The sequence below is a fragment of the Saccopteryx leptura genome, chromosome 6, assembly GCF_036850995.1.
Source record: "Saccopteryx leptura isolate mSacLep1 chromosome 6, mSacLep1_pri_phased_curated, whole genome shotgun sequence".
Taxonomy (NCBI): Eukaryota; Metazoa; Chordata; class Mammalia; order Chiroptera; family Emballonuridae; genus Saccopteryx; species Saccopteryx leptura.
Genome location: NC_089508.1, coordinates 101,692,083 through 101,719,817, shown reverse-complemented (window position 1 = coordinate 101,719,817; position 27,735 = coordinate 101,692,083). Strand labels below are relative to the sequence as shown.

General features: G+C 42.2%; 1 protein-coding gene and 1 non-coding gene across 2 annotated transcripts in view; both read right to left on the bottom strand.

Moving 5' to 3' along the window:
- LOC136377140 (arginine-fifty homeobox-like) overlaps positions 1-17,901 on the bottom strand; it is a 31,052-nt gene extending 13,151 nt beyond the window's left edge. The window contains 1 exon segment of the mRNA XM_066343660.1: positions 17,313-17,901. Coding sequence (XP_066199757.1) covers positions 17,313-17,901 — 589 coding nt within the window.
- Positions 3,448-3,551, bottom strand: LOC136377791 (U6 spliceosomal RNA). The gene has a single exon (XR_010746421.1). It is a non-coding gene; the product is annotated as a U6 spliceosomal RNA (small nuclear RNA).
- Positions 17,902-27,735: the final 9,834 nt, after the last annotated feature.

Sequence of the window (27,735 nt, the reverse complement as noted above, 5' to 3'; positions counted from 1 at the left end):
CTTGAACATGGAAAAGGTAAAGCCAGGGCTGACCCAGGGACAGATTAAGCCAGGAAAGCTGGTTGTGACAGTTAGAAAACTAAAGCAAGTGAGCATTCACTTTACAGCTAAGCTGTACTTTTCTGGCTGGGGGATACTTGGTTTTCATCTAATCAAGTCCCTTTTTGCTTAAGTACCTTGGGTGGGTTTCAATTCCTTACAACCAAAGGAGGCCCAAGACCCAATCAAATGATTCATTGAGGCAAAAGAAACTCATCTTGTTTTTTTAGCAAGCGAGAGAGAGAAAGACAGAAAGACAGGAAGGGAGAGAAATAAGAAGCATCAACTTGTATTTGCAGCACTTTAGTTACTTATTGATTGCTTTCTCATATGTGCTTTGATGGGGTAGGGGGGGCTCCAGCTGAGCCAGTGACCTCTTGTTTAAGCCAGCAACCTTAGGCTTAATCCAGCGACCTTGGGCTTTAAACCAGTGACCTTTGGGCTCAAGCCAGTGACCTTTGGGCTCAAGCCAGTGACCATGGGGTCATGTTTATGATCCCACGCTCAAGCCAGTGACCTCAGAGTTTGAAACCCAGGTCCTCAGCATCCCAGGTCAATACTCTATATCCCAGGTCAATACTCTATATCAGGGGTTGGGAATCTTTTTGGCTGAGGGAGCCATGAACGCCACATATTTTAAAATTAATTTCATGAGAGCCATACAACGACCCGTGTACATTACGCATTATTCAATAAAAATTCAATGTTGTCCCAGAGGACAGCTGTGATCCAGCCACCCGCAATCATGAACATGAGTGGTAGGAAATGAATGTAATTGTGAGAATATTTTATATTTTTAACGTGTTTTTTTTTATTAAAGATTTGTCTGCGAGCCAGATTCAGCCATCAAAAGAGCCACATCTGGCTCACAGGCCATAGGTTTCTGACTCCTGCTCTATCCACTGTACCACCACGTGGTCAGGCAAAAAATAAAAGTCATCTTAAGAGGTTTGTCCTGGGCTTTTTCTTTTGGAGCAGAGAGTGCATTTGTGCCAGCGGTTCAGCCTTTCCAGTGGTATGATGGAGTGTTCATGGTCTTCTGTAGACAAGGAAGGAGAGGAACTTTCATTATTTAAATTTTTTCAGCCTGACCTGTGGTGGCGCAGTGAATAAAGCATCAACCTGGAATGTGAGATCACTGGTTTGAAACCCTGGGATTGCCCGGTCAGGGCACATATGAGAAGCAACTACTATGAGTTGCTCCTTCTCCCTTTCTCTCTCTCTCTCCTTTCTCAAATCAATCAATCAAATAAAATAATAAACACACAAAATAAAACTTCTCCAGCACTGGGAAGTTATTCTTCTGCTTCTTCAGCTGATTTTAGATCTGTAGGATTTGAAAGGAAGAACTATGCCATGATTCTCACTGCCAGGGGCTTCAGAGCAGCCTTGAAGATGGTGGTGCTCAAACTCCCACGTGCCCCTAGGGGACAGCAGACTTCCTTCCTGAGCTGGGTTACACCTTAGGGTTTCTGTTGGGCAGTTCAGAGAGTCCCTGCCAGCATCTCCCCCACTCCCACTCCCTACCATCTGGGCTTATTAAGATCCTAGAAATTGTAGAATTCAACATCTCCTTCATTGGTATTTTATTTCTCAAAAAAACCCAAAAAACTTTGGAATGCAGTGTCACCCACTAAGCATGTATTGTCTCCAACAGTGGACATTGCGGTTCTCTTCCCTTTCCCTGTTGTGCACAGCCTCTCTGCTCAGTCTCCCCAGTTCTGCACACTGGTGCCTGGCACCCTAGTTCAGGGTTTCTGAAGCTAAGGTTTTTTGTAAGAAGTCACGCTCTCTCTTTTCTCGTGTGGAGGAGAAAGTGTTTTGCCCTGGTAACTGCTGGCAGGCATCTTGCGACGGTGAGGAAAGCCAGGCTGAGAGAGAGGTGACGTAAGGCCTGGGCTGAAGCTCGGAGAACTGCGGAGAAGTCAAGCTGGACCTTCTTGTGCAATGCCTGATGCTTACATTTCCCGTGGATGTTTCAGCTATGGGTGCCAATGAATTCCCATCATTATTTAAGCTAGTTTGAGTTTAATTTTATTATTTTTAACAAAATATTCTGATAGATTTAGAGCTTTTAAGTTCATTTAATTTTCTCAAATTTAGGGTTTCTGATTTCAGATTCAAATATTAGCACTTGCAGTGTGCTAGGACAGCACTGGCTATGTCCTGTATTATCTTTTCTAAGAAAAATTTAATGTTTTTCCTCCCACCTTCTAAGTTCTTCTAGCTGGGCTAGTAATTTAAATTAACGGAGACAGATTAACAGGAGAAAATAAAATTTTAATTCATGTATTTGGGGAATTCAAATAAGCATAAAAATTCCAAAGACAGGGAAGCATGATTGAGTTATATATAAGTCATTTTAGACAAAAGAGAAAAGGGGGGGGGTGGGATTTTAGATTTTAGAAGTGAGAATGGGCGATTTACAGAAGACTGAGGAAGAACAGAACGCAGATGGCAGGCAAATTCTTGGTAGGCAACTTGGAAACAGGACTTTCGTAGCTAACAGGCCTGAAGCTTTCCTATTTACCATACTTAATTCAAATTAGGCTGAGAACATTTCAAGAGTCTCTTTTGGGAAGAGGCTTTTCCATCTAAATCTCTTGGACAGGAAAGTGGGGAAGGTCAAAACTTCTAAGTCTTTTGTTTCTTAATAAGCTGTATAAAATCAATATCCCAAAGGCAGCTTCAAGATGGCAAACTTTGGCCCCCTCCACCCTCACAACAACCTTATAAGATAGATACTACTATTACTGAGTTTCTGTTTTTCAGAGGAAGATACCCAGGTTCTGGGAGATGGTTACTTCTCTAAAGATACAGTCTGTAAGTACAATATAGTTTGAACTTGAGCCAATTGCAAATACCAAATTGCATCTATTTCTCACAGAAAAGAAATCAGAGCTCAAAAAATTTACCTTTGTAGGCAGTTGGTGATAATAACTCATATTTCTGAAATCCTTTTTATTTTTCCAAAGCCCATTTGAACCTATGTCACCACCGTGTTGACAAATACTATCAGCAGGCCTGACTGATACAGAGGCGAGACACAGACGTTAGCTGGGCAATGAGCTAAGGTGTATACGATAGCGATGGAAGAAGGTGCTATCAGGATTCCCAGTAGGGAGATCACCAATGTTCTCCAGTGACAGACACAATGTATACACCTCCGGGCTTCCCAAAGAGGGCTTCAGCATCACTGTGTCTGATTAAGTCTGAGTGACTGAGGTGGCACTGGGACTTGTAGTGTCACTGAGCAAGGGGCAGAACCATTCCCACCCCGCCCCCAGCCAGGCCCGGCTGGATCTTTATGATCGGATCATCAGTACTGTTGCTCACCCTATGACGACAGAGACGGATATAATACAGTGTGCACAAGCATTTACACACTCTGTTTTTCTTTCTAGTTTAAAAAATATGGAACGCTTCAGAAATTTGTGTGCCACCCTTGCACAGGGGCCATGCTAATCTTCTCTGGATCCTTCCAGTTTTAGCACATGTGCTGCGGAAAGCAGCGTCACACCCTCTTCTAAGGTACTTGCTTTCCCCAGGCTAGCACAAGCTGGCCTAGGAAATTTCTGATGTGAGAGCAAGCAAGGGTCAGGCACCCTGATGTCTCTGAGACTCTCCCAAGTCCTCAGACTAGCTATGAGTCTATCAGACTGATGATTATACTTTTACAACTGAGTAAGTTAAGATAGTTAAGTTAGAGGGGTTAAAATCAGGCACCCTGGCCTGATCTGTGGTGGCGCAGTGGATAAAGCGTTGACCTGGAAATGCTGAGGTCACCGGTTCAAAACCCTGGGCTTGCCTGGTCAAAGGCAATTATGGGAGTTGATGCTTCCTGCTCCTCCCCCTCTTCTCTCTCTCTCTGTCTCTCCTTACTCTCTCTCTGTCTCTCTCTCTCCTCTCTAAAATGAATAATAAAAAAAAAAATCAGGCACCCTGATGTCTCTGAGACTCTCCCAAGTCCTCAGACTAGCTATGAGTCTATCAGAGTGATGATTATACTTTTACAACTGAGAAAGTTAAGATAGTTAAGTTAGAGGGGTTAAAATCATTTGGCCTCCAAGTGCACATGGCTAGGCAGTAACAGAACTGGATGAAAATGGAGGCATTTTGACTTGCTGCTCAATCTTTGTTTAACTAGAACGCGTTAGCTTTCCACTCACCGGAAGTCAGTCACCTGAGCGAATTTTGTGGTAAGTCTAGCCCAAAATAAAAATCAGGAACAATATTGGAAGGCCAAACTTGTCAGTATAAAACCTTTAAGTAGAAAACCTGAAAGGATTAGCTTGGGTTAGTTTGCAGTAATTAGTGTTGAAGAGTTGGTAATTGGGCTAGGCATGTGGTTTAATCAGGCAGTCTTTTCAGAACTCAGAACAGACATGCTATGATGACTGTGACAGCAATGAGGAAAAGCCATGGCTCCTTGGTCAAGGGAGCGACTATTAAACCCAGGACAATACAGGTTTCCCAGCACAGGGAGGGGCTTTAGGGCTGTAAGATTTCCCATGGCTTTTTCATGTGTATTTTGATTAGTGGGTTTCTGATAAAGTGGGAGATGATCTCTTTCCTCTTTGTCAGTATCCCGTTTTGGCACACCAGGAAAGACCTGAAGAAGTCCTGTACCACCCTCAATGCTAAATGCTCTTGGCTGACTTAACCATATTAGACAGTCTAGAATTGGGAGACACCTTAGATTAATTTAGACAATTCTCGTATCTCACTTTCCCATTCATTAAAAAATATTTATTGAGTATATTCTGTGTGTTGGGCACTGGATGGAGAGTAAAGAGCAGACAGAAGCTTGTAGTTTAGTGGGGAAGGCAGCATCCGAAAAAGAAACACAATTAAACGTGTAATTACAAAACACGACGAATGAAATGGTACAGACTGGAGTGCTAGGAAGATATATACCAGGAACCACATTTTGGATTGGGGCACCACTTGCTGAGGAAGTGACATTTGTGCTGAGAACTGAAAGACGAGAAAGAGCCAGCTAGATAAAGTGGTAACAAGAGTTTTCTAAGCGCAAGAAGAAACGGGTCAGTTGTCTGAGGAAGGAACTTGCCCTGTGGGAGCACCTGAAGCTGCAGTGCGTGGGTGGGGGAGGCGCGTGAGCTGGGAGAGGGAGTGGCAGGGTGCACCTTAGGCCCTCTGCTCATTCGAGCTTTGGAATTTCGAGATAACTGGGTTCCAATCTTGGCTCCTGCTCTTATTTATTTTCTTGGATGTATCAGTTCATTTCCCTGTGAATCAGTTTCCATTTCACTAAACTAAAGGGTAAAATTACCTGCTATACAAACTAAGGCAGATGAAATGAACTGAAGTGTTAGGTCCACAGCAGTGCCAGGCCCTTCCTCCCTCTGCTTCCTTTTCTCTTTCTCTTCCTGCATTTTCATCCAGAGCTCTTGATGTAGTCTACCTGCATGACAATTTAACACTGCTTTCCTTTGCCCTCTCTCATGATCTTGGATGAAATGTTTTTGATAGGCTTAAATAATTGAAAGGTGAATAATCTAAAGTTTACTGTAATATAAGATTTTTCAGTTACATTATTGATATTACCTTTATTAATAGTAATGCATAGATTCAGAATCAGTCATCAAAGCTTGGTCTCAAGTCTACCCTTCAGAAGATACTCAGGTTCATGTTTGCTTAATATTTTATTTACAGAATAGCTGTGATTTTTTTTTAACTTGGAAGAGACTGTCTGTTCTGATGCATAATATGAAAGCTGACTGTGTGACTAAGCAAACCAAAAATATTTGTTCAGAAAATATTTTATTTCAGTTATCTGTCACGATGAAGAAGCAGCTTTTTGTTTCAATGTAATGCAACACAGCGCGTTTTAGTTTATCAGCTCTGTGGGTTGAGAGTGGTTATACGAAAACACTTGGGCACCTATTCCCAAACACAGTCAGTGTCTCTGATTCTTGGACGTTAGGACGATGTTAAAAGATATACACATTCTTCCAAGTAAATGGACTAGATCAAAGAGTTTTTCTGTTTCTTTCCTTTCCCACTCTTATTATAATAAAGCTTATTTTGAATGAATTTTCTGAAGTAGAAACCAGTACTAATATTTTTCAAAACTGCTTTTACAGGGAGTTGATGCTTCACACCATCTTTGTGTCTACCTCTGTGACCCAGGACTGCAGTCTTGGCTTCCAGGGGGCTTAGTGTAAAATAGAACATGATTATGTTTCCTACCAACTTCACAGGTTGTCATGGGGGTTAAACCAGAAGCCATTTATAAAACAGTTGAGGGTGGGGAGATTCATTCAACAAGTCTGACTGAACAGAATGACTGGGAGAGCTCTTTCCCAGTCCTGTCCAGGCATTCTATCTCACAGGATACTGGTCCCCACCCCGCAAGGCAGACAGAGCAGGGAGCTAAAGTGCCAGACAAGGAATGGGTGCTGTACAACAAAGGTTGCTAAAAAATCATCTTTTATACTTCTCCAAATAATTAAATTCCACAAATATTCAATAACTCATTTTGATGCTTATCACCCTTTCCTGTCAGTCGGCTCTTATTCCCACTGAAACCTCCTGAAGCTTTCACTCTTCACCGTAGGCCATCTTTTTTTGAGTAAAATGTAAAATAATTTTAGAAGACCTAAACACATTCATTTTTTCACCTTCTCTTTTAAAAAGTCATAGACCATATCTTGTAAACAGTTTTCTGTTCTTTCCCAGTTTTAAGTTTTACAGTTTTCCTTCTAAGTCTCTGGAACTTTACCCCATTGGTCTTTCTTCTTATTGTCTTTGTGGTGCCCTCTCTTTTCTCTGTAATGGAATCTTTCGTTCCCAGAAAGTTGTGCTGATTTCCTTTTTAATCACAGAATTGCAATCTGTTACTTTTCAGGCCACTGGGCTGAACACTGCTGGGGCGTTTGAGGGTGGCCTCCTGTCATCTGACGGAAAACTACTAATCACTTAAAACGTGGGACTCTGGCTGCCGCACACCCCACTCTAGGCTAGGAGGCCCCATTGCTACATGACCTTCCTCTCATTAGGTCTTGGTGGAAATGTTTCCTCTTCTAGGACAGGACACACCCACTAAGTTCTCCACCCCTCGAGCCATTATCCAACAGTGTCATTCAGAGGGAAAGGGGGGACCAAGGGGGGTGGTGCTGCTGTCTGCTTTTCTTGGCAAGACAGTTGGGGGCGTATGTTCCCACCTGTCCTCATAAACAAATTGTTCTCCCCTTCCTGGGGCAGCCCAGAGGTTCCCACACAGAGCAGTGAACGGCCACCCCTGGCAAGGTGGAGAACAGAACTAGTAAAGTCCAGAATCTTACACTCTCTTTCAAGTAGGAGTCCCAGATGGAAATTCTCTGAATTACATACACCCTGTGAATATTTTCACCCTTAGTTTATTTTTCTTAGACCTTTTGTTGTCAGGAAGAAACAGAACAAAAAAGAGAAGAGATGAAAGAAGATTAAAGCTAAGAGAAAATTTGGAAACTGGACTCCTGCAAGTATTCAAAGACATATTTTCAAAGATATTAAAACATATATTTGAATATATGTGCTATTCAAATATGTTTATAATATACATACATATATTCAAAGATATAGCTAAACAATGTTGAGAATGTTGACTTTACTGATGGCAACATGAGGATCTAATTTCACCAACTGTTAAGTGACTGGTATTTGAACGGAAAAGACATATGCATTAGTGTATTTTTAGCTATGGCAAAAGAATTAACTGTTTTATAGGACAAAAAGTTAACTGTCATTCAATTTTAAGAGTAAGTAGAATAGAATCTGAAAAGTAAAATTCTTCAAAAATAGAAATTATCTCTAATTATTGAATATAAATTTAATGGATCCATAATAGTAAAATACTAGTCCTGGTTTTTAAAATGAAGTACCATTTTTTAAAATTTAGGTTTTGAGAAATAGTACAAAGTATAAAACTTATCTCTAAAAATAAAGTTCTCTAACCCATAATTTGAGAGCCACTCAATTTTAATATGAATTTCTCTGACAAGCCCTGTTTCCCTTGTGACAGACTATTGCTTTTCAGTTGAGCAGTCATTGCACATTTATGAACCCTGACAGTGTTGTTTTCACCAGCCTTAGACATTTGGGTCAAGGTGATGAGCGAGACATTGCAAAGGTAGAGTAATTTGACTGACTGAGTGTGGGTGATGAAGGCTCACTGGAGGTGGGAGAGGGAGCGGGGGTGGGACATCGGCACCAAAGGTGAGTTTCACTGTCCTTATCATTTTGCAGACCATCTGAGTTCACAGATGCCTGAAGCTGTAGAATCCAATGTTTCCGTAATCTTTGGAATCACCCAAGAAAGGGTTTCTGGTAGGCAACCTAGGGTTCTAAAATCGGGGCTACGGGTGTGTTTCATTGTAAGTTCTCTATTCTCCTTGGTTAGTAATGACAGTTCTTTTGGGGGCTATAACTTTTTGGTTTTTTCTTTCCTATTTTTACTGAAAAAATACCCAAGGAACCAGATTTCCTGTGCTGCCGGAGTCTGAGAGTTTTTGGAAGTCACTTCATAAAAAGGAACAAAAAGAGGATTTTCCCTTGGCTCTGACAGAGAATGCATTACTGGCAGCCTAAAGTGTTCTAGAATGGGGAAAGCCACAGCTGTGAATGCAATTAAGAGCCCTTGCATTTGCAAAAAGACAGAAGTCCATAAACCAGTCCTGTAGGTGCGCCCCTTCGCCTAAACACAGGGGCCAGAAGAGACACGTAGAGCACTTCACTGTTAGGGAGTCATTGATCTTTCAGAGATGCCAAGCCAGGTCACGTGCAGAGCGCTGGGGAAGGCTCTAGAATGGGCTTTTGTGATCACGACGACTGGCATCCTAATTCCATGCACTGATTAAGGGGAGGGGACCCTGCAGTCCTCCCGGGTCCACCGGCCCAACTGCTCCGCTGCCTAGAGCCCAGGAGCTTGCGGGGCGGGCTATGTTTAGTGATTATTTCAAGGAAATCATGTCACCCATTTGTACTTAAGCACTATCCTCTTCACATAGCCAGATATTTGCGATTAAGTTCTGTATTAGACATTCTGCCACAAACAATTAAAACCAGACACACAGACAAAATAGTAAAACAAAACAAAATAAAATAAAAGACATCTTTTTAACTGTGTGCCATATTTGAGGAGCAAGAAAGTAATTTACAGGCAGGGTTGGACTGTGCTTAAAGCAGATGGATGTGCCTTCAATGTGGCACAGTATGGGGTGGAGCAGGAGAATGACCAATTCTGAATAAAGTTTTAAAATCCGCTGGTTTTCTCGAACTTTTTTTTTTTTTTTTTTTGTAGTTACTTCTCTGGCCTCAGCAACAATGCTGCTTTTTGTCCAACTCTGGACCCAGATTCTGGCCAGCTACTTACACCAGGGAACTAAATGGGGCCATATGTTACTGGCACCCAATTCTTAGAAAAGAAACAAACAAAAAAGAGTCTAATGGTTTACCTTTTCCATCAGTTTGCCATATGTATGGCCAATAGTCGCCGCCTTTGTGGCCATGCACATGCAGGTTCTCACTGGATTCAGGCAGATGGTAAAGAAACAGTGGAACCAAAGAATGCTGGGCCATTCCTTTATCAGAGTCTCGCACCGGCCTACGAGCAAACACACAGGGCTTCCAAAGCCCTGACGCATTATCTGGTTCCACAACCAGGAGCATCTTCTCCAGTTCCTCGTAGAATCAAAGGCCCCCAAAACCTCAGTAGGGCTCCCAAAGCCCCTCAATTCTGGTCCTCCATCTGCACATCCTCTCTCTCTGCACAGACTGGCTTCTTCTTCAGCACTCTGCATTCTTTCTGCTCTCCCTGCAAAACATGGCTTCTCTCTCCCTCTTCTTCTTTTCAAAACATTTTGGCTAGAAAACCTCTCCCCCAGCAAACATTAGAAAAACGCCTTTCCCCAAGGTGAAAGGTAATTTGCAATTTCACAGATCCACATATACCTGGTGCTGCCCAGCCCCCATGCAAATTGTAAGCGAGCAAACATAAAGATCATATTTTACAAACTTATTTGACCAACACTATTTGGAATTTTTAGGTGTGCTGCCTACCAGATTCTTTCCTACCATACTGTTTCTTGATAATGTCAACAGCATCTTTTTACAGTGCATTTGATTTGTGGTTCATATATTTTAGTGTGCATGCTAAGAAATAATGCTAAACATAACCCATGAGCTTTTGGGAATTGCAGCCAGATAAAATACAGTTTGGATCCAAGTGACAGAAATCACAGCAAACGAGACAATACTCAAGTCAAGTGCCTGTTTAGAAGAAAAATGCAGTGTTGCAGAAAACAGGTGAAAGAAATTCTCTAAAACTCTTCTAATATTCCTTGCTCAATGGTTCTTAGCTTTGGAGTTGGTGCCCCAAAGTATCTGAATCTCTTGGAGGACTTCTAAAACATGCGCATGTCTTCATTGGTTTTTGATATTGATAGCTGGTCACTCAATAATGTTTTGCTAAAATATAGATGAAAAAAAAATTTTCCCCTCATCAACATTATAACAAAAAGGAAAGGGGCCCTGGCCGGTTGGCTCAGTGGTAGAGCGTTGGCCTGGCGTGCAGAAGTCCCGGGTTCGATTCCCGGCCAGGGCACACAGGAGAAGCACCCATCTGCTTCTCCACCCCTCCCCCTCTCCTTCCTCTCTGTCTCTCTCTTCCCCTCCCGCAGCGAGGCTCCATTGGAGCAAAGATGGCCCGGGTGCTGGGGATGGCTCCTTGGCCTCTGCCCCAGGCGCTAGAGTGGCTCTGGTTGCAACAGAGCAACGCCCCGGAGGGGCAGAGCGTCACCCCCTGGTGGGCGTGCCGGGTGGATCCCGGTGGGGCGCATGCGGGAGTCTGTCTGACTGTCTCTCCCCGTTTCCAGCTTCAGAAAAATACAAAAAGAAAAAGGAAAGGGTTCTGGCTGGGGCCCCTGTCTGTGTAGTTTGAACGTTCTCTTCATGTCTGCGTGGGTTTTTTCTGGGGACTCCGGTTCTCTTCCCCAAATCTCAAAGATGTACAAGGCAGGTGAATTAGAGTGTCTAAATCAGTGGTAGTCAACCTGGTCCCTACTGCCCACTAGTGGGCGTTCCAGCTTTCATGGTGGGCGGTAGCGGAACAACCAAAGTATAAATAAAAAGATAGATTTAACTATATAGTAAGTTGTTTTATAAAGATTTATTCTGCCAAACTTAGCCAACAGCTGACATAAAGCACTTGGTAAGTAATTATTATATGCTTTAACTTGCTGTAACTCCGCTTTATAAATTTTATAAAGTAAAGTTACTTCCCTACTTTATAAATCACCATTACTGTGGAACCAGTGGGTGGTTAGGAAATTTTACTACTAACAGAGATCCAAAAGTGGGAGGTAGGTATAAAAAGGTTGACTACCCCTGGTCTAAATGGTCCCAGTCTAAGTGTGTGTGTGTGTGTGTGTGTGTGTGTGTGTGTGTGTGTGTGTCCCTGTGATGAAAGAGTTTCTTGTCCAGGGTAGGAGGGTAGGTGCCGCCTACCAACCTGAGCTATTGAGATCGGCTCTGGCCACCTGTGACCCTGAACTGGTGGTTTGAAAAATAATCAGCTTGTTTTTATTTATCTTGCTTAAATGTATATAAAACTCTTAAAATAGAATATGGTATGTAGTAAAGCCTCAGTAAATAAAATTATCGTTTATAACAGTGACAGCATAACTGTCCTAAGTCATTATCTATGGCATGTTTATGTGTGTATACATCTAAGTATGTAAAGCAGCGGTTCTCAACCTGTGAGTCACAACCCCGGCGGGGGGTCGAACGACCAAAACACAGGGGTCGCCTAAAATATGTATTTTCCGATGGCTTTAGGCGACCCCTGTGTTTTGGTCGTGCGACCCCCGCCGGGGTCGCGACCCACAAGTTGAGAACCGCTGATGTAAAGAAAAAATATTTGTTTAATGGAGTTGGGTCTATTTTGCATGTTCAGCAATTGTTAGCAGCTGTTAGGGAGGCATATGCAGCTATGGTAGCTGAAGAACTTGTTGAAAGAACTTTTGAACTAATTTTTTAGAAACCTGTTGCTGCCAGGAAACTGAGAAGTGATCCCTAAATTCCTGATGTGATTTGGAGTTGGAACGGGAGGGGTTCTGGGCCCAGATCTGACTGAAACTTAGGACGGAGTGCTGCAGCCTGTCTTGGTACCAGATGGTTGAATTCGTTTCCCTCGTAAGTCTCCCTTTAACAAGGCTTCTACTTTTCGTTTCACTGAGCGTTCACACGTGCCAGTCTAATTATTGCTTTCTTTTCAAAGATTTTATAAGAACGGCAGAAAGTTAAAGAGAGCTTGTTGAGTTCAAATATCCACTATATATATATATATATTTGCAAACGTATCAGTTGTGGCACGAAATTAATCAAATACAGAACCTAAAACAAAACAAAATGAAGGCAAACTTGAAGTACGCTGCGGAAGAAGACAGATGCCTGTCTAGTTGAGGTAACTAGTACGCTGCGGAAGAAGACAGAGGACGCCTGTCTAGTTGAGGTAACTAGACCGTCGTGTCTGAGATTCCCATTGTGTCCTTTCCTGACCGTTTTCGCCTCTCTGATATTTGGGGTTCCTAAAATTATGTTGTAATATTGTTGAGTTGTTAATTATTAAAGTCACTGTAACAAAGCGATAGTGCTTTCGTCCTTAGAAATTAAGCATTTTAAATGTACTTGTTCATAGCTCACACATTCTTTTATTTTAGGAAGAGTTGTTACAAAGTCCTAAGACCCACAAGAAAGATACTTTAAAACAATAAACTTTTTAAAAGGCATTTCTTTAAAGTTTATGCTAGGAAGAGCACATAAAGATCTCGCTAGGTTTGGATCGAATGTGATCAACTCTAGGAACTTCACAGATTCTCTGGTTCTCCATCCTTCCCGGAGTTCCCCGGCGCAGTGCAGAGCACTGCAGGAATACGTTTGTGAAAGAACACTTATGTAGCCAGTAATCACTCTAGCTTTTATTTTAGTTGCTGAATTTCTCCAAGCACATATTTATAATATTGAAATATTTTAAAACTGTTTTTATTGTAATATGTAACACATAAAAACTGCATAAAGCAAACATGTAACATAGTTATTATTAAAAAAAATATTGCAATTACAGTTGACATTCAATATTATTTTATATTAGCATCTTGGCACTTACGTTGGACTTTCTTTTTCGAGGGGTAATTTTGTTTGTGTTTGTTTAGGTCCTTGACGGTGTTGTGCTCTTTGCAGAGTTTCTTACGCCGCCTGTGTCACGGCCTCTGCCCACACAGGCTGGTGCTGGTGGTGGGAGCGTGCTGGAACCTAAGTTCCTGCTTCTCTGCTTTCAGTGTTTCAAGTTCACGGTATCCTCTGTTTACAGTGATGCGGAGGCATGTGTCACATATGATCTTTTTTAAAGCCTTCATTCAAACATTCCCCTCTTTTATTTTTATTTTTTATTTATTGATTGATTTTAGCCAGAGAGGAAGGGAGAGAGCGAGAGAGCGAGAAATAGAGAGAGACAGGAACATCGATCTGTTCCTGTGTGTGCCCCCATCCGGGATCCAATGGGCAACCTCTGCGCTTCAGGCTGATGCCCCAACCAACGGACCTACCAGCCAGGGCCATATTTGCTCTTATTTGTACTCTTTATTGGTCTTCTGCCTCTAGAACTTTAAAAAATATATTTCTGTTCTTTATAAACTACCCAGTCAGTGGTATTTTGTTTTAGCTGCCTGAATGGTCTAAGACAATGGCCATTTTATTTATTCACCAATGTTCAGAATAATGATTGGTATACTAGTAATATTTATAGGTGACCAATGAGTTATTTTTTATTTTTTTCATAATTAACTCATGAAATTTATATTAACTAGAGAAAGAAATAATCTATAATTCCTCTAACATACCCAACTACTATTTTATTTTTATTTTTCTGAAGTGAGAAGAGGGGAGGCAGAGAGACAGACTCCTGCATGCACCTGATCGGGATCCACCCGGCATGCCCAACAGAGGGTGATGCTCTGCCCATCTGGGCAGTTGTTCTGTTGCAACCAGAGTCATTCTAGTGCCTGAGGTGGAAGCCAAGGAGCCATCCTCAGTGCCTGGGCCAACTTTGTTCCAATGGAGAGGAAGAGAGAGAAAGAGAGAAAGGAGAGGGGGAAGGGTGGAGAAGCAGATGGGTGCTTCTCCTGTGTGCCCTGGCTGGGAATCGAATCCAGGACTTCTACACATGGGGCTGAAGCTCTACCACTGAGCCAACTGGCCAGGGCCTCCAAATACTATTTTAATTTTTACATATTCTCTTTTGGTATTTTGTTCATTGGCTTCCATATTTATACCTAGCTGTAATTAATAGGTGTAACTTGTTTTATAGTCTAACCTAATATTATGGCATGTAAACTCAATGAGAACAGAAATTTCATTCTTTTTTGGTCACTAATTTATTCCTAGTGTCTCAAATAGTTACTGGCATATAGTAGGTGCTCAGTTAAAGTTTGTTGAATGAATAAATGAATATGCTTCAGAAGTATTTGTGGCATGGTTAAGGAGAACTGTTGGTTTTTCCCGTAATAATTCTATTAATTCTTCTGAAATGACTATGTACCAGTCTTTGAAAAGTGACATCCTGAGAGGTGGAGAATGTACTATTCCATTTCCTGGAATTAAGAAAGTTATTATTTGTGTCATGTCCATCTGGGAGGGACATAACAAGTCTTTTAGAGGTCTTATTTTTAAGCCATGATTTTTGATATTTTTATGAATCTTTGGAATGATGTAATAGAGAGAACAACACAAGCTGAATGTGGTTGGGAAGTACTTGGAAGGAATTATTAGAATCCAACACTGACCTTGTAATTAAAAGAATGTGAAATGTGCTCAGAATAAAATTCAGTGCAGTTCACTTGCTGGGAGGAAAAATAGAATACTGTCATATATAATGGGGACTTATAGACAGATATGGCTAAAATTTTTACTATCAAGGGTATGGTAAACCTAACTTGAATTAGTAATGTTAGTAGGATGTGTTAGGAGAAAAGCACATGATGTTAAAAGGCATAATGGCAGAATGTCACACAGGTGTTGGATTTGAGTAGTGAAGTAGGGACAGATGTTACAAATTGGTGCCTCACAAAATGACAGAACCACTCTAAAAGGTTTTGTTCCCGTGGAAGAAAGGAAAAAAGGTAGAAAGAAAGAAAAGAAGACCTTTAAAAAGTGGGAGATTAGACATAAAATCCAGATTTCTAGTGCTTTTTTAAAACTTAAAAATTTGGCAATCTGAACCCTCATTCTTGCCTGACTAGAACAGGCTAGTGGTGAATAGCAGCTGCCCACCGTCCTGTCCATTCCTCCGTGTCCCCACCACTTCCTAGCTCATAAGGCCAGTATTGTTACAGTGCTTCCTCTGGCGGCTGCTCTTCCCATACCCTGTCCATACCTGTTCTGATCACCTCTTATTCACCCCATTGGTGAAGGAAGGATTCCTGTCCTAAGGTCATGGATGGCTGAGCACTCAACACCTGACACCAGATAGATGAGATCTACAGCAATGCATTGATCACATATACTCACAGCCCCAAGGGGACAAGGACACTGCAGTCCATGCTGGGTGACCTGAGGGCTGCACTAGGAACAGACTGAATAAACAGAGGGAAGCACCACCACTGGTTCTGGTGGGAAGATGCGGTTGGTTTGTTGAATAATTCTGCAAACCAGCAGGAAACTTGGAACTCTACTCAGGGATAAGCAAGATATGTCCCTGGTCAGTTTGATAAGGAGTGTGGTTTGGCAAGGGATCCTCATCCATGAAGCAGAGTGGGAAGGGGGCTTTTGACTGGGCCAGGTGAGGCCCTTCTGATTTCACCAGAGCTCAAGGCAGCATACATGTTGGGCCTTAGCTTTGGGCCTTCCACCCAAATACCAGCTTCACTGAGTGACTTTGCTCACCCACCCCCTGTAGACATTTGCCCTGATCTAGGAGGAGGAGTTTTTCTTACTATAACATTTGTGAAATTGAAATACCTTAGCAAGAATGGTTCTCTAAGTTTCTTCATTAAAGATTAAAAAGAAATACAATGAACAAAAGCCAGGAAAAGTTTATTTTTTAAAATGCACTTAAACTGCCCAGAATGGTACCTTCTAGTATCGTTTAGGGATTTTTATAATCAGAAGATGGTATTTAAGTTGGTATTAAGAAAAACTTCATGACAGGATTGATAGTGAAACAGGTTACCCAGGAAACATTTGGTCATGGGGTTAGTATTTTTCTATTTGCTCAAAAATGTTTATTAAACATACACTGTGTTATTGGTTAATAACAATAAGGCTTAGTTTCTTCCTTCAAACTGCTTTCTTTCTTCAAACTCTGCTTCAAGAGACAGAAGGTTACAGTAACAGTCACTGTTCAGGGTGGCAGGTGCTTTTGAGGATATAATCAGGGAGAGAAAAAAAGAAAAGAACAGTATGCTCTGCTTAGAGTTGTTTTTTGTTTTGTTTTTTTTTTTTTGGTACAATTTGGTATTTATTAGTACTTTGATCAGAGAAATCCAAAGTCTAACATACTATAGTGGTTCTGGAATTCCAGGTTGTTACTTAATTTTTTAAAAATTGATTTTAGAGAGGGATAGGAAGGAGAGAGAGCGATTGATTTGTTTCGCTTATTTATGCATTCATTAGTTGATTCTTGTATGTGCCCTAACCAGGAATCAAACCTGTAACCTTGGCATATCAGGGCAATACTCCAACCAACTGAGCTACCCAGCCAAGGCCTCCAGGCTGTTTCTTAGACTGTAGGCTGAAAGGCCTCAGCTTGTCATACTGAGTGAGGTTTGCCTAAATGATAAACCTAAAGTTGCATCAGCAAAGATACTAAGAGAAGAACCCTTTTTTTTTTTTTAGCTGGAAACGGGGAGAGACAGTCAGACAGAATCCTGCATGCGCCCAACCGGGATCCACCCGGCACGCCCACCAGGGGCGAAGCTCTGCCCACCAGGGGGCGATGCTCTGCCCACCAGGGGGCGATGCTCTGCCCCTCTGGGGCATCGCTCTGCAGCGACCAGAGCCACTCTAGCGCCTGGGGCAGAGGCCAAGGAGCCATCCCCAGCACCTGGGCCATCTTTGCTCCAATAGAGCCTTGGCTGCAGGAGGGGAAGAGAGAGACAGAGAGGAAGGAGGGGTTGGGGGTGGAGAAGCAAATGGGTGCTTCTCCTGTGTGCCCTGGCCGGGAATCGAACCCGGGTCCCCCGCACGCCAGGCCGACGCTCTACCGCTGAGCCAACCGGCCAGGGCCGAGAAGAACCCTTTTCTTTCTAGCTGGGGCCTGTGGGTGAGATCTAGAGAGTGGAATGAGTTGGAGGTTTCATCCTCATCAGGAAAACTGTACAGTTCCATGATTTGCTCTATGTCATAGGCATCAGGGAACAAAGTAGGAACTGTGGCCACCAGACTCTCCAACTGAGGGTCTTGCATGTGTATATCACTTGTGGGACTCTCAGTGATGACAGAGTCCCATGCCAAGCTTGAAGGGCCTAAGGGTTGAGGTGGAAGGGAGCTATAGAAATCTGAAACAATAGGAAAATAAGAGTAAGGACTGGTTGATGTTGTGGGTGAGGTGGGTATATTCTTGGCTGGAAGAATCTGATTTGGTCGCTTTAATGGTAGTTGCTGCTGCTGCTGCTTCTTCATTTTGACTCGTCAGTTCCCGAACCAAGTCTTTATTGTTGACTCCGGCAGGCTGAGTTTCAAAGCAAGTACCTTCTGGAGATTTTTATCTGGAAACATCGTGTGGCTAAAGACAGCCTCCAACTGTTCATGCTGCACATGCATTAACGAGGTACATTTTTGGTGCTTCTTCCATATTGCGGCCATGAATCCCCTCGGAGTGCCCATTTTAAAGCCCGCTGGATGTGTCCCCCTGAAAAAGCAGCTTTTTTGGTGTCTGCTTAGAGTTTTAACATTTAAAAAATAGATTATTGATGACTGAAATGACTCAGATGAAGACTTTTTTTTTTTTATAAACAAATTTTTATTTTAATGGGGTGACATCAATAAATCAGGGTACATATCTTCAAAGAAAACATTTCCAGGTTATCTTGTCATTTAGTTCTGTTGCATACCCATCACCCAAGGAGAGATCGTTCTCCGTCACCCTCTATCCAGTTTTCTTTGTCCTCCTCCCCCTCCCCCTCCCCCTCTCCCTCCTTCCCTCCCCCCACCCCACCCCCGTAACGACCACACTCCTGTTCATGTCTCTTAGTCTCGCTTTTATGTCCCACCAATGTATGGAATCCTGCAGTTCTTGTTTTTTTCTGATTCACTTATTTCACTCCGCGTACTGTTATCAAGATTCCACCATTCTGCTGTAAGTGATCCGATGTCATCATTTCTTCTAGCTGAATAGTATACCATGGTGTATATGTGCCCCATCTTCTTTATCCAGTCTTCTATTTTTTTTTACAGTGATTAAAAGCCTTTAAGCAAACTCTTGGCCAATACAGCAAGAATCCATAAAAGAGTAGTGTCCCTAACATGTTCACCAAGTCCAAGTTGGCCCCATCACCATGCCAAATCCCGAAAAATGCAACCCAACCACAGTTCAGTCTGTTAGGAGCTGTCACAGGGAGCAGGAGTCCAGGAAAAGTACACACAGGAAAAGTCCGCATGGCACTGGAACTGTTGTCACCATTCTATACTTCGCAGCTCATGTCCAAGTCCCAATGACCGCTGCTTCTAGCTGGTAATGGTTCAGGTAGACTGGAAAAGCCATTTGCAGCATGCGTGGATATGGAGCTTCTGTTCTCCTCTGCCTGGAGAGATGAGACCAAGTTGCTTTTCCCTGGAGCTCTGCAACTGTGGCATGGTAAAGAGAACCTTGGGATACACTAAGCTGGGTGGCAAAGGTAGATTCATAATAGAAGTTGGCAAAAGGGGGAAAGAGAGCTCTAAATTAGAAGTAGGTCCTAGCCTGAAATATGAGTGGGGCATTGAGGTAGGAGGGACAAAGGAAACACCATATATTAAGCAAAGCAGCAGAAAATAGGACCATCAACACCCACAACAGAGATCTTTGAGGGAAGAATAAAGAACCTGACTATTCAGGCAAAACATAGTTAAGTGGCCCTTGTGCAAATGAGATCAGTTTACCTGCTTCTTGGAAGAAATACCCTAGGTTCGTCCACAGTGTCGTAGATGGGGCCGACGGCCCTGGGCACCTTCAGCCTTCAGTGGCAAACCCCAGCTTTCTGGGCAAGGTTAGGTCATAGGTGGCTGGAGCAGGGCTGGAAGAGACCAAACCCTCCCTTAGAGGAGTGAGGGGGAAGCCTACCTTCCAGTGTCCCTGTTTCCTCACAGCAGAGGCATGTAAGCCTGGCAGGCTTTGGCTCAATGACCTTCCTTTCCACTATTGAAGCAGGACCCAGATGGCATCCTATGAGACCCCTTTGGGGCGTTGGAGCCTTTAAGGGTGTATCCTAAAAGCTGGTAGTTCCCCTGATCTCTATTGGGCTTTTTCTGTCTCTAGGTATCTTAAAAGCCATGCTCAGAAGATCTCGCTGAGGGGTTTGAGGATCCCCATCTGCCTATATAAATCTTTTCCATATATCTGGAGCTATTTGGAAAAAGACAAAACAGTGTTATTAGCTGGATCTAATAAAGAAGGTAGTAGTTTGCAGGCGAAAAAGATTTGGTGTCTCCTGTTCATCAGCATTCCAAAAAAATGTAAATTAAATTTTTTTTTTTTTTAAGTAAAAAGCATGATATGGTAGACCCATAGGAGTTCCGGGATATGACTACCCCCTCTTAAATTTTTTTTTAATTGACCTTAAAATGTTTGCTGAGTACACTTTAATAATACCTTAACTTTAAAGATTGTAAGTATGACAAAATACAGTAAATGCTTTTGCTCCATATGCCGGAGCATTTTCAGTTTAGCCAGTTTAGGAAATCCAGTAATAGAACAATGCATACAGACAATGAGCTATAACATGCTTAGCAGCCTCTCCTGTTCTGACAGAGGTTACTATAGATCCGGAATATGTATCTACTGTAATGTGGACATACGACTGTTTGCCAAATGAAGGTATATGAGTAACATCCATCTGCCAAAGTTGTCTGGTAGGGGTCCTTGAGGGTTAACTCCAAATGAAGGGGCAGTATAGGACCCCTTGGACAGGATTTCCCAATCTGCCGTGCTGCTTCCCGAGAAGTTGAAACTGTTTACACCGGGCTGCAGTGTTCTGGTGATGAACAGCATGAAACTGACTTGCTCGGTCTGTCATGGTTACTCCATATAATTTTCTTTTGGGTAGCTTGATCAACAAGGGCATTCCTAGGCCCTGGCCTGTTTGGCTCAGTGGTAGAGCATCGGCCTGGTGTGCAGGATTCCCGGGTTCGATTTCCAGTCAGAGCACACAGAAGAAGCGCCCATCTACTTCTCCATCCCTCCCCCTCTCCTTCCTCTCTGTCTCTCTCTTCCCCTCCCACAGCCAAGGCTCCACAGGGGAGCAAAGCCACCCCGGGCACTAAGGATGGCCCCATGGCCTCTGCCTTAGGCACTAGAATGGCTCTGGTTGCAACAGAGCAACACCCCAGATGGGCAGAGCATTCCCCCCTGGTAGGCATGCCAGGTGGATCCCGGTCAGGTGCTTGCGGGAGTCTGTCTGACTGCCTTCCCATTTCCATCTTCAGAAAAATACAAAAAATAAATAAATAAAAGAAAAAAAATACAACAACAAAAAAAAAGAGAAAAGAAAATAAGAAAAAAAAAAAGGGCATTCCCTTCTGCTAAAGCTCCAGGGAGCATGGAGTGAGCTTGAGTATGTCCTATGAAATATGGAGCTCTATGTTGACATATAAGTCTTTGAAGAAGGAGGAACTGCTGAAATAGTTCATCAGCATTTGTCCCTAAGACAGCAGTCTTTATAGTGGAAACACCATAAGTAAATATTTGCTGTCTGTCTATAGATTAAAGGGGGAATATGGCAAATGCTGAAAAGCCATGATCTTTGTGCCCCTCCCCTCCCCCACCCTGTACCCCCAACACTGTTGTCCATGTCTCTGAGTCTCATCTTTATGTCCCACCTATGTATGGAATCATATAGTTCTTAGTTTTTTCTGAATTACTTCTTTCACTCAGTATAATGTTATCAAGGCCCATCCATGTTGTTGTAAAAGATCCTAAGTCATCATTTCCTATGGCTGAGTAGTATTCCATACTATATATACCAAAGCTTTTTAATCCACTCGTCCTCTGACGGACACTTGGGCTGTTTCCAGATCTTTGCTATTGTGAACAATGCTGCCATAAACATGGGGGTGCATTTCTTCTTTTCAAACAGTGCTATGGTGTTCTCAGGGTATATTCCTAACAGTGGTATAGCTGGGTCAAAAGGCAGTTCGATTTTTAATTTCTTGAGGAATCTCCATACTGTTTTCCACAGTGGCTGCACCAGTCTGCATTCCCACCAGCAGTGCAGGAGGGTTCCCTTTTCTCCACATCCTTGCCAGCACTTATTCTGTGTTGTTTTATTGATGAGCGCCATTCTGACTGGTGTGAGGTGATATCTCATTGTGGTTTTAATTTGCATTTCTCTAATCATTAGTGATGTTGAGCATTTTTTCATATGCCTGTTGGCCATCTGTGTGTCCTCTTTGGAGAAGTGTCTATTCATTTCTTTTGCCCATTTTTGGATTGGATTGTTTGTCTTCCTGGTATTAAGTTTTACAAGTTCTTTATAAATTTTGGTTATTAACCCCTTATCAGACGCAATGTCAAATATATTCTCCCATTGTGTATTTTGTCTTTTTATTCTGTTCTTATTGTCTTTAGCTGTGCAGAAGCTTTTTAGTTTGATAAAGTCCCATTTGTTTATCCTGTCTTTTATTTTACTTGCCTGTGGAGACAAATCAGCAAATATATTGCTGCGAGAGATGGCAGAGAGCTTACTGCCTATTCAGATGAAGACTTGAAGGTGAGAAAGTCTTTTTTTAAATTTATTGATTTTTGGAGAGAGGAGAGGAAGAAAGAGAGGGAGAGTGAGAAAGAAGGGGGAAAAGCAGGAAGCATCAACTCATAGTAGTTGCTTCCTATATGTGCCTTGACCAGAGAGCCCAGGGATTCGAACCTGGCAACCTCAGCATTCCAGGTCAACGTTTTATCCATCGCACCATCACAGGTCAGGTGAGAAAAGTCACTTTTCAAGTTTTTTCAAGTTTAGTGTTTCTGAAATCCTCAATTAGACATTAGTCTTTTCTGTGTAGAGGTACCACATGAGCAGATCATGAAATGCAATAATTCCAACAATTCTGTAGCTGTCATGTTCTTTCTCTCTAATAAACTGTCCACAGTTGATTTATTTTTCCTTTGTCCATTGGGGCTCTTGATCAGCTGTTGTGGTTCAAGACTGCATGTCTCTGGTGACAAACTTCCCTGGTGGGTTATTTTAGTGACCTGCTTGATGACTTTGAAGTCAGAATGGTAAGTTCTGGGGTCTTAGCAGTGGACTCAGGCCAGGTTTGGAGGGTGTGTGCATGTCTAGGGCGGGTGACAGTGTGTATGCATGCTGTCATCAAGTGAGTGAGTGACCATATTTTGAGCATTCTTAGAAATTGTATAGAGTTATATGCATCTTCTCTAATTTCATTAGTCTAAAGCAGAATTTTCCTAAGTATATTCTGTGGAGCCCCAGTCTCCACAAATGCTTTTAAAATTAGGAGGAAGTTTGTGATCAAACAGGCCTGGGAAATGCAACCTATTACACAAAGAAACAGCCTATTTTTTGTTTCATCTAGTGTTTCCAAAATTTTTTGATAGGTGAACTAAAAATCTAATGTATGTTTTAAAATAATTTTATTTAAAAAATTAAAATTAATGGAGTGACATTGATAAATAAGGGTACACAGGTTTCAGGTAAATATTTCTATAGCATTTGAACTATTGATTGTGTTGTGTGTCTGTCAGGCAGAAAAGATATATTTTGCTCACTTTGTTAAAGATGGCACTGCCAAAAAAAAATAAAAAATAAAAAATATAGCACTGCACACGTGGATGGGTGTTGCCTAGGTGATAATATTAATTGCCTTCTTGCCTGGGAAGGGGAGTGGTTATGCTAATATGTGTTGGGGGAGGGCTTTCATGCCAAAAGGTTTTAAAAGGTGGAGCTAAGAGGCCATTTGGGGAGAGTGGCCAATACTTTTAGGGAGGAGGAGCCCAGGCTGGTGCAGGGCAGGGAAGCCATGTGGAAGAGGCAGCCAAAATGGTGGAATGAGGGAAGGAAAGCCGGTTTGTGGAGAAGAAGATGGGGAAGAGAGGTGAATAAGACTGGTGAGGTAGAAACCCTTGATTCTAGGAAAATGGGGATGAGTCAGTAGCTTGTGAGCACTGAATCAGTGGGTTTTGGAGCCCAGTGTGTGTTTTTACTCCCTTGCCGAGTGCAAGTCTGGAATAAAGAAAAATGGACCACCAGTTTTTGGCTCTGTTGATTCCTTACCTTCTGTCTGAATCAAACCTGAACCTGCATTGGCCAGGTGGCTTTGATGGTGGCCACAGATACTGGCTTTACAGTGTCCATAACCCAAAGTCAAATAATTTTCGGTCACTGTATATTTGTCCCTCTTTACTCCCCTCCCCCCAAAACCCTTCTCCCTGGTAACCGCTTCACTTTTATCTATGTCCATGAGTCTTGATTTTATATCCTACCTATGGGTGAAATCAAATAGTACTTAGCTTTTTCTGATTTACTTATTTCACTCAGTATAATGTTCATTCTCAAAGTCCATCTGTGTTGTCGTAAATGGCAATATGTCATCATTTCTTTTATTTTTTTAAGAGATTCCAATAAAATTTATTTATTTTCTTTTTTTCACCCTCTATCCAGTTTTCTTTGTACCCCTCCCCCTGCCCCTCTCCCTCTTTCCCTCCCCTCACCCCCCGTAACCACCACACTCCTGTCCATGTTTCTTAGTCTCGTTTTTATGTCCCACCAATGTATGGAATCCTGCAGTTCTTGTTTTTTTCTGATTCACTTATTTCACTCCGCATACTGTTATCAAGATTCCACCATTCTGCTGTAAGTGATCCGATGTCATCATTTCTTCTAGCTGAATAGTATACCATGGTGTATATGTGCCCCATCTTCTTTATCCAGTCTTCTATTTTTTTTACAGTGATTAAAAGCCTTTAAGCAAACTCTTGGCCAATACAGCAATAATACATAAAAGAGTAGTGTCCTTAACATGTTCACCAAGTCCAAGTTGGCCCCATCACCATGCCAAATCCCTGAAAAATGCAACCCAACCACAGTTCAGTCTGTTAGCAGCTGTCACAGGGAGCAGGAGTCCAGAAAAGTCCACATCCAGGAAAAGTCCTCATGGCACTGGAATTGTTGTCACTATTCTATACTTTGCAGCTCATGTCCAAGTCCCATGACCGCTGCTTCTAGCTAGTAATGGTTCAGGTAGACTGGAAAAGCCATTTGCAGCATGCGTGGATATGGAGCTTCTGTTCTCCTCTGCCTGGAGAGATGAGACCAGGTTGTTTTTCCCTGGAGCTCTGAGACTGTGGCATGGTAAATAGAACCTTGGGATACACTAAGCTGGGTGGCAAAGGTAGATTCATAATAGAAGTTGGCAAAAGGGGGAAAGAGAGCTCTAAATTAGGAGTAGGTCCCAGCCTGAAATATGAGTGAGGCATTGAGGTAGGAGGGATAAAGGAAACACTATATATTAAGCAAAGCAGCAGAAAATAGGACTATCAACACCCACAACAGAGATCTTTGAGGGAAAAATAAAAAACCTGACTATTCAGGCAAAACATAGTTAAGTGGCCCTTGTGTAAATGAGATCAGTTTACCTGCTTCTTGAAAGAAATACCCTAGGTTCGTCCACAGTGTCATAGATGGGGCAGACGGCCCTGGGCATCTTCAGCCTTCAGTGGCAAACCCCAGCATTCTGGGCAAGGTTAGGTCATAGATGGCTGGAGCAGGGATGGAAAAGACCAAACCCTCCCTTAGAGGAGTGAGGAGGAAGTCTACCTTCCAGTGTCCCTGTTTCCTCACAGCAGAGGCATGTAAGCCTGGCAGGCTTTGGCTCAATGATCTTCCTTTCCACTATTGAAGCAGGACCCAGATGGCATCCTATGAGACCCCTTTGGGGCATTGGAGCCTTTAAGGGTGTATCCTAAAAGCTGGTAGTTCCCCTGATCTCTATTGGGCTTTTTCTGTCTCTAGGTATCTTAAAAGCCATGCTCAGAAGATCTCGCTGAGGGGTTTGAGGATCCCCATCTGCCTATATAAATCTTTTCCATATATCTGGAACTATTTGGAAAAAGACAAAACAGTGTTATTAGCTGGATCTAATAAAGAAGGTAGTAGTTTGCAGGCGGCGAAAAAGGTTTGGTGTCTCTTGTTCATCAGCATTCAAAAGAAATGTAAATTTTTTTTTTAAGTAAAAAGCATGATATGGTAGACCTGTAGGAGTCATTGGCCTGGTGTGCAGGATTCCCAGGTTCGATTCCTGGCCAGAGCACATAGGAGAAGCACTCATCTACTTCTCCACCCCTCCCCCTCTCCTTCCTCTCCGTCTCTCTCTTCCCCTTCCACAGCCAAGGCTCCACCGAAGCAAAGCCACCCCAGGCACTAAGGATGGCCCCATGGCCTCTGCCTTAGGCGCTAGAATGGCTCTGGTTGTAACAGAGCAACACCCCAGATGGGCAGAGCATTCCACCCTGGTAGGCATGCCAGGTGGACCCCAGTCAGGCGCATGCGGGAGTCTGTCTGACTGCCTCCCCATTTCCATCTTCAGAAAAATACAAAAAATAAATTAATAAAAGAAATAAATAGAAAAAAAAAAAAAAAAAGAAAAAGAAAAGAGAAAAAAAAAAGGGGAGGCATTCCCTTGTGTTAAAGCTCCAGGGAGCATGGAGTGAGCTTGAGTATGTCCTATGAAACATGGAGCTCTATATTGACATATAAGTCTTTGAAGAAGGAGAAACTGCTGAAATAGTTCATCAGCATTTGTCCCTAAGACAGCAGTCTTTATAGTGGAAACACCATAAGTAAATATTTGCTGTCTGTCTATAGATTAAAGGGGGAATATGGCAAATGCTGAAAAGCCATGATCTTTGTGCCCCTCCCCTCCCCCAACTCCCTCCCTCTCCTCCCCCCACCCTGTACCCCCAACACTGTTGTCCATGTCTCTGAGTCTCATCTTTATGTCCCACCTATGTATGAAATCATATAGTTCTTAGTTTTTTCTGATTTACTTCTTTCGCTCAGTATAATGTTATCAAGGCCCATCCATGTTGTTGTAAAAGATCCTAAGTCATCATTTCCTATGGCTGAGTAGTATTCCATAGTATATATATACCAAAGCTTTTTAATCCACTCGTTCTCTGACAGACACTTGGGCTGTTTCCAGATATTTGCTATTGTGAACAATGCTGCCATAAACATGGGGGTGCATTTCTTCTTTTCAAACAGTGCTATGGTGTTCTCAGGGTATATTCCTAACAGTGGTATAGCTGGGTCAAAAGGCAGTTCGATTTTTAATTTCTTGAGGAATCTCCATACTGTTTTCCACAGTGGCTGCACCAGTCTGCATTCCTACCAGCAGTGCAGGAGGGTTCCCTTTTCTCCACATCCTTGCCAGCACTTATTCTGTGTTGTTTTATTGATGAGCGCCATTCTGACTGGTGTGAGGTGATATCTCATTGTGGTTTTAATTTGCATTTCTCTAATCATTAGTGATGTTGAGCATTTTTTCATATGCCTGTTGGCCATCTGTGTGTCCTCTTTAGAGAAGTGTCTATTCATTTCTTTTGCCCATTTTTGGATTGGATTGTTTGTCTTCCTGGTATTAAGTTTTACAAGTTCTTTATAAATTTTGGTTATTAACCCCTTATCAGACGCAATGTCAAATATATTCTCCCATTGTGTATTTTGTCTTTTTATTCTGTTCTTATTGTCTTTAGCTGTGCAGAAGCTTTTTAGTTTGATAAAGTCCCATTTGTTTATCCTGTCTTTTATTTTACTTGCCTGTGGAGACAAATCAGCAAATATATTGCTGTGAGAGATGTCAGAGAGCTTACTGCCTATGTTTTCTTCTAAGATGCTTATGGTTTCACGGCTTACATTTAAGTCTTTTATCCATTTTGAGTTTATTTTTGTGAGTGGTGTAAGTTGGTGGTCTAGTTTCATTTTTTTGCAGGTAGCTGTCCAATTTTCTCAACACCATTTATTGAAGAGGCTGTCTTTACTCCATTGTATTTCCTTACCTCCTTTGTCAAATATCAGTTGTCCATAGAGCTGTGGGTTTATTTCTGGGTTCTCTGTTCTGTTCCATTGATCTATGTGCCTGTTCTTATGCCAGTACGATGCTGTTTTGAGTACAATGGCCTTATAATATAACTTGATATCCGGAAGTGTGATCCCTCCCGCTTTATTCTTCCTTTTCAAGATTGCTGAGGCTATTCGTGTTCTCTTTTGGTTCCATATAAATTTTTGGAATATGTGTTCTATATCTTTGAAGTAAGTCATTGGTATTTAATTGGTATTGCATTGAATTTATAAATTGCTTTGGGTAATATAGACATTTTAATGATGTTTATTCTTCCTAACCATGAGCACGGTATATGCCTCCACTTATTCGTATCTTCCCTGATTTCTTTTATCAATGTTTTATAATTTTCTGAGTACAAGTCTTTAATCT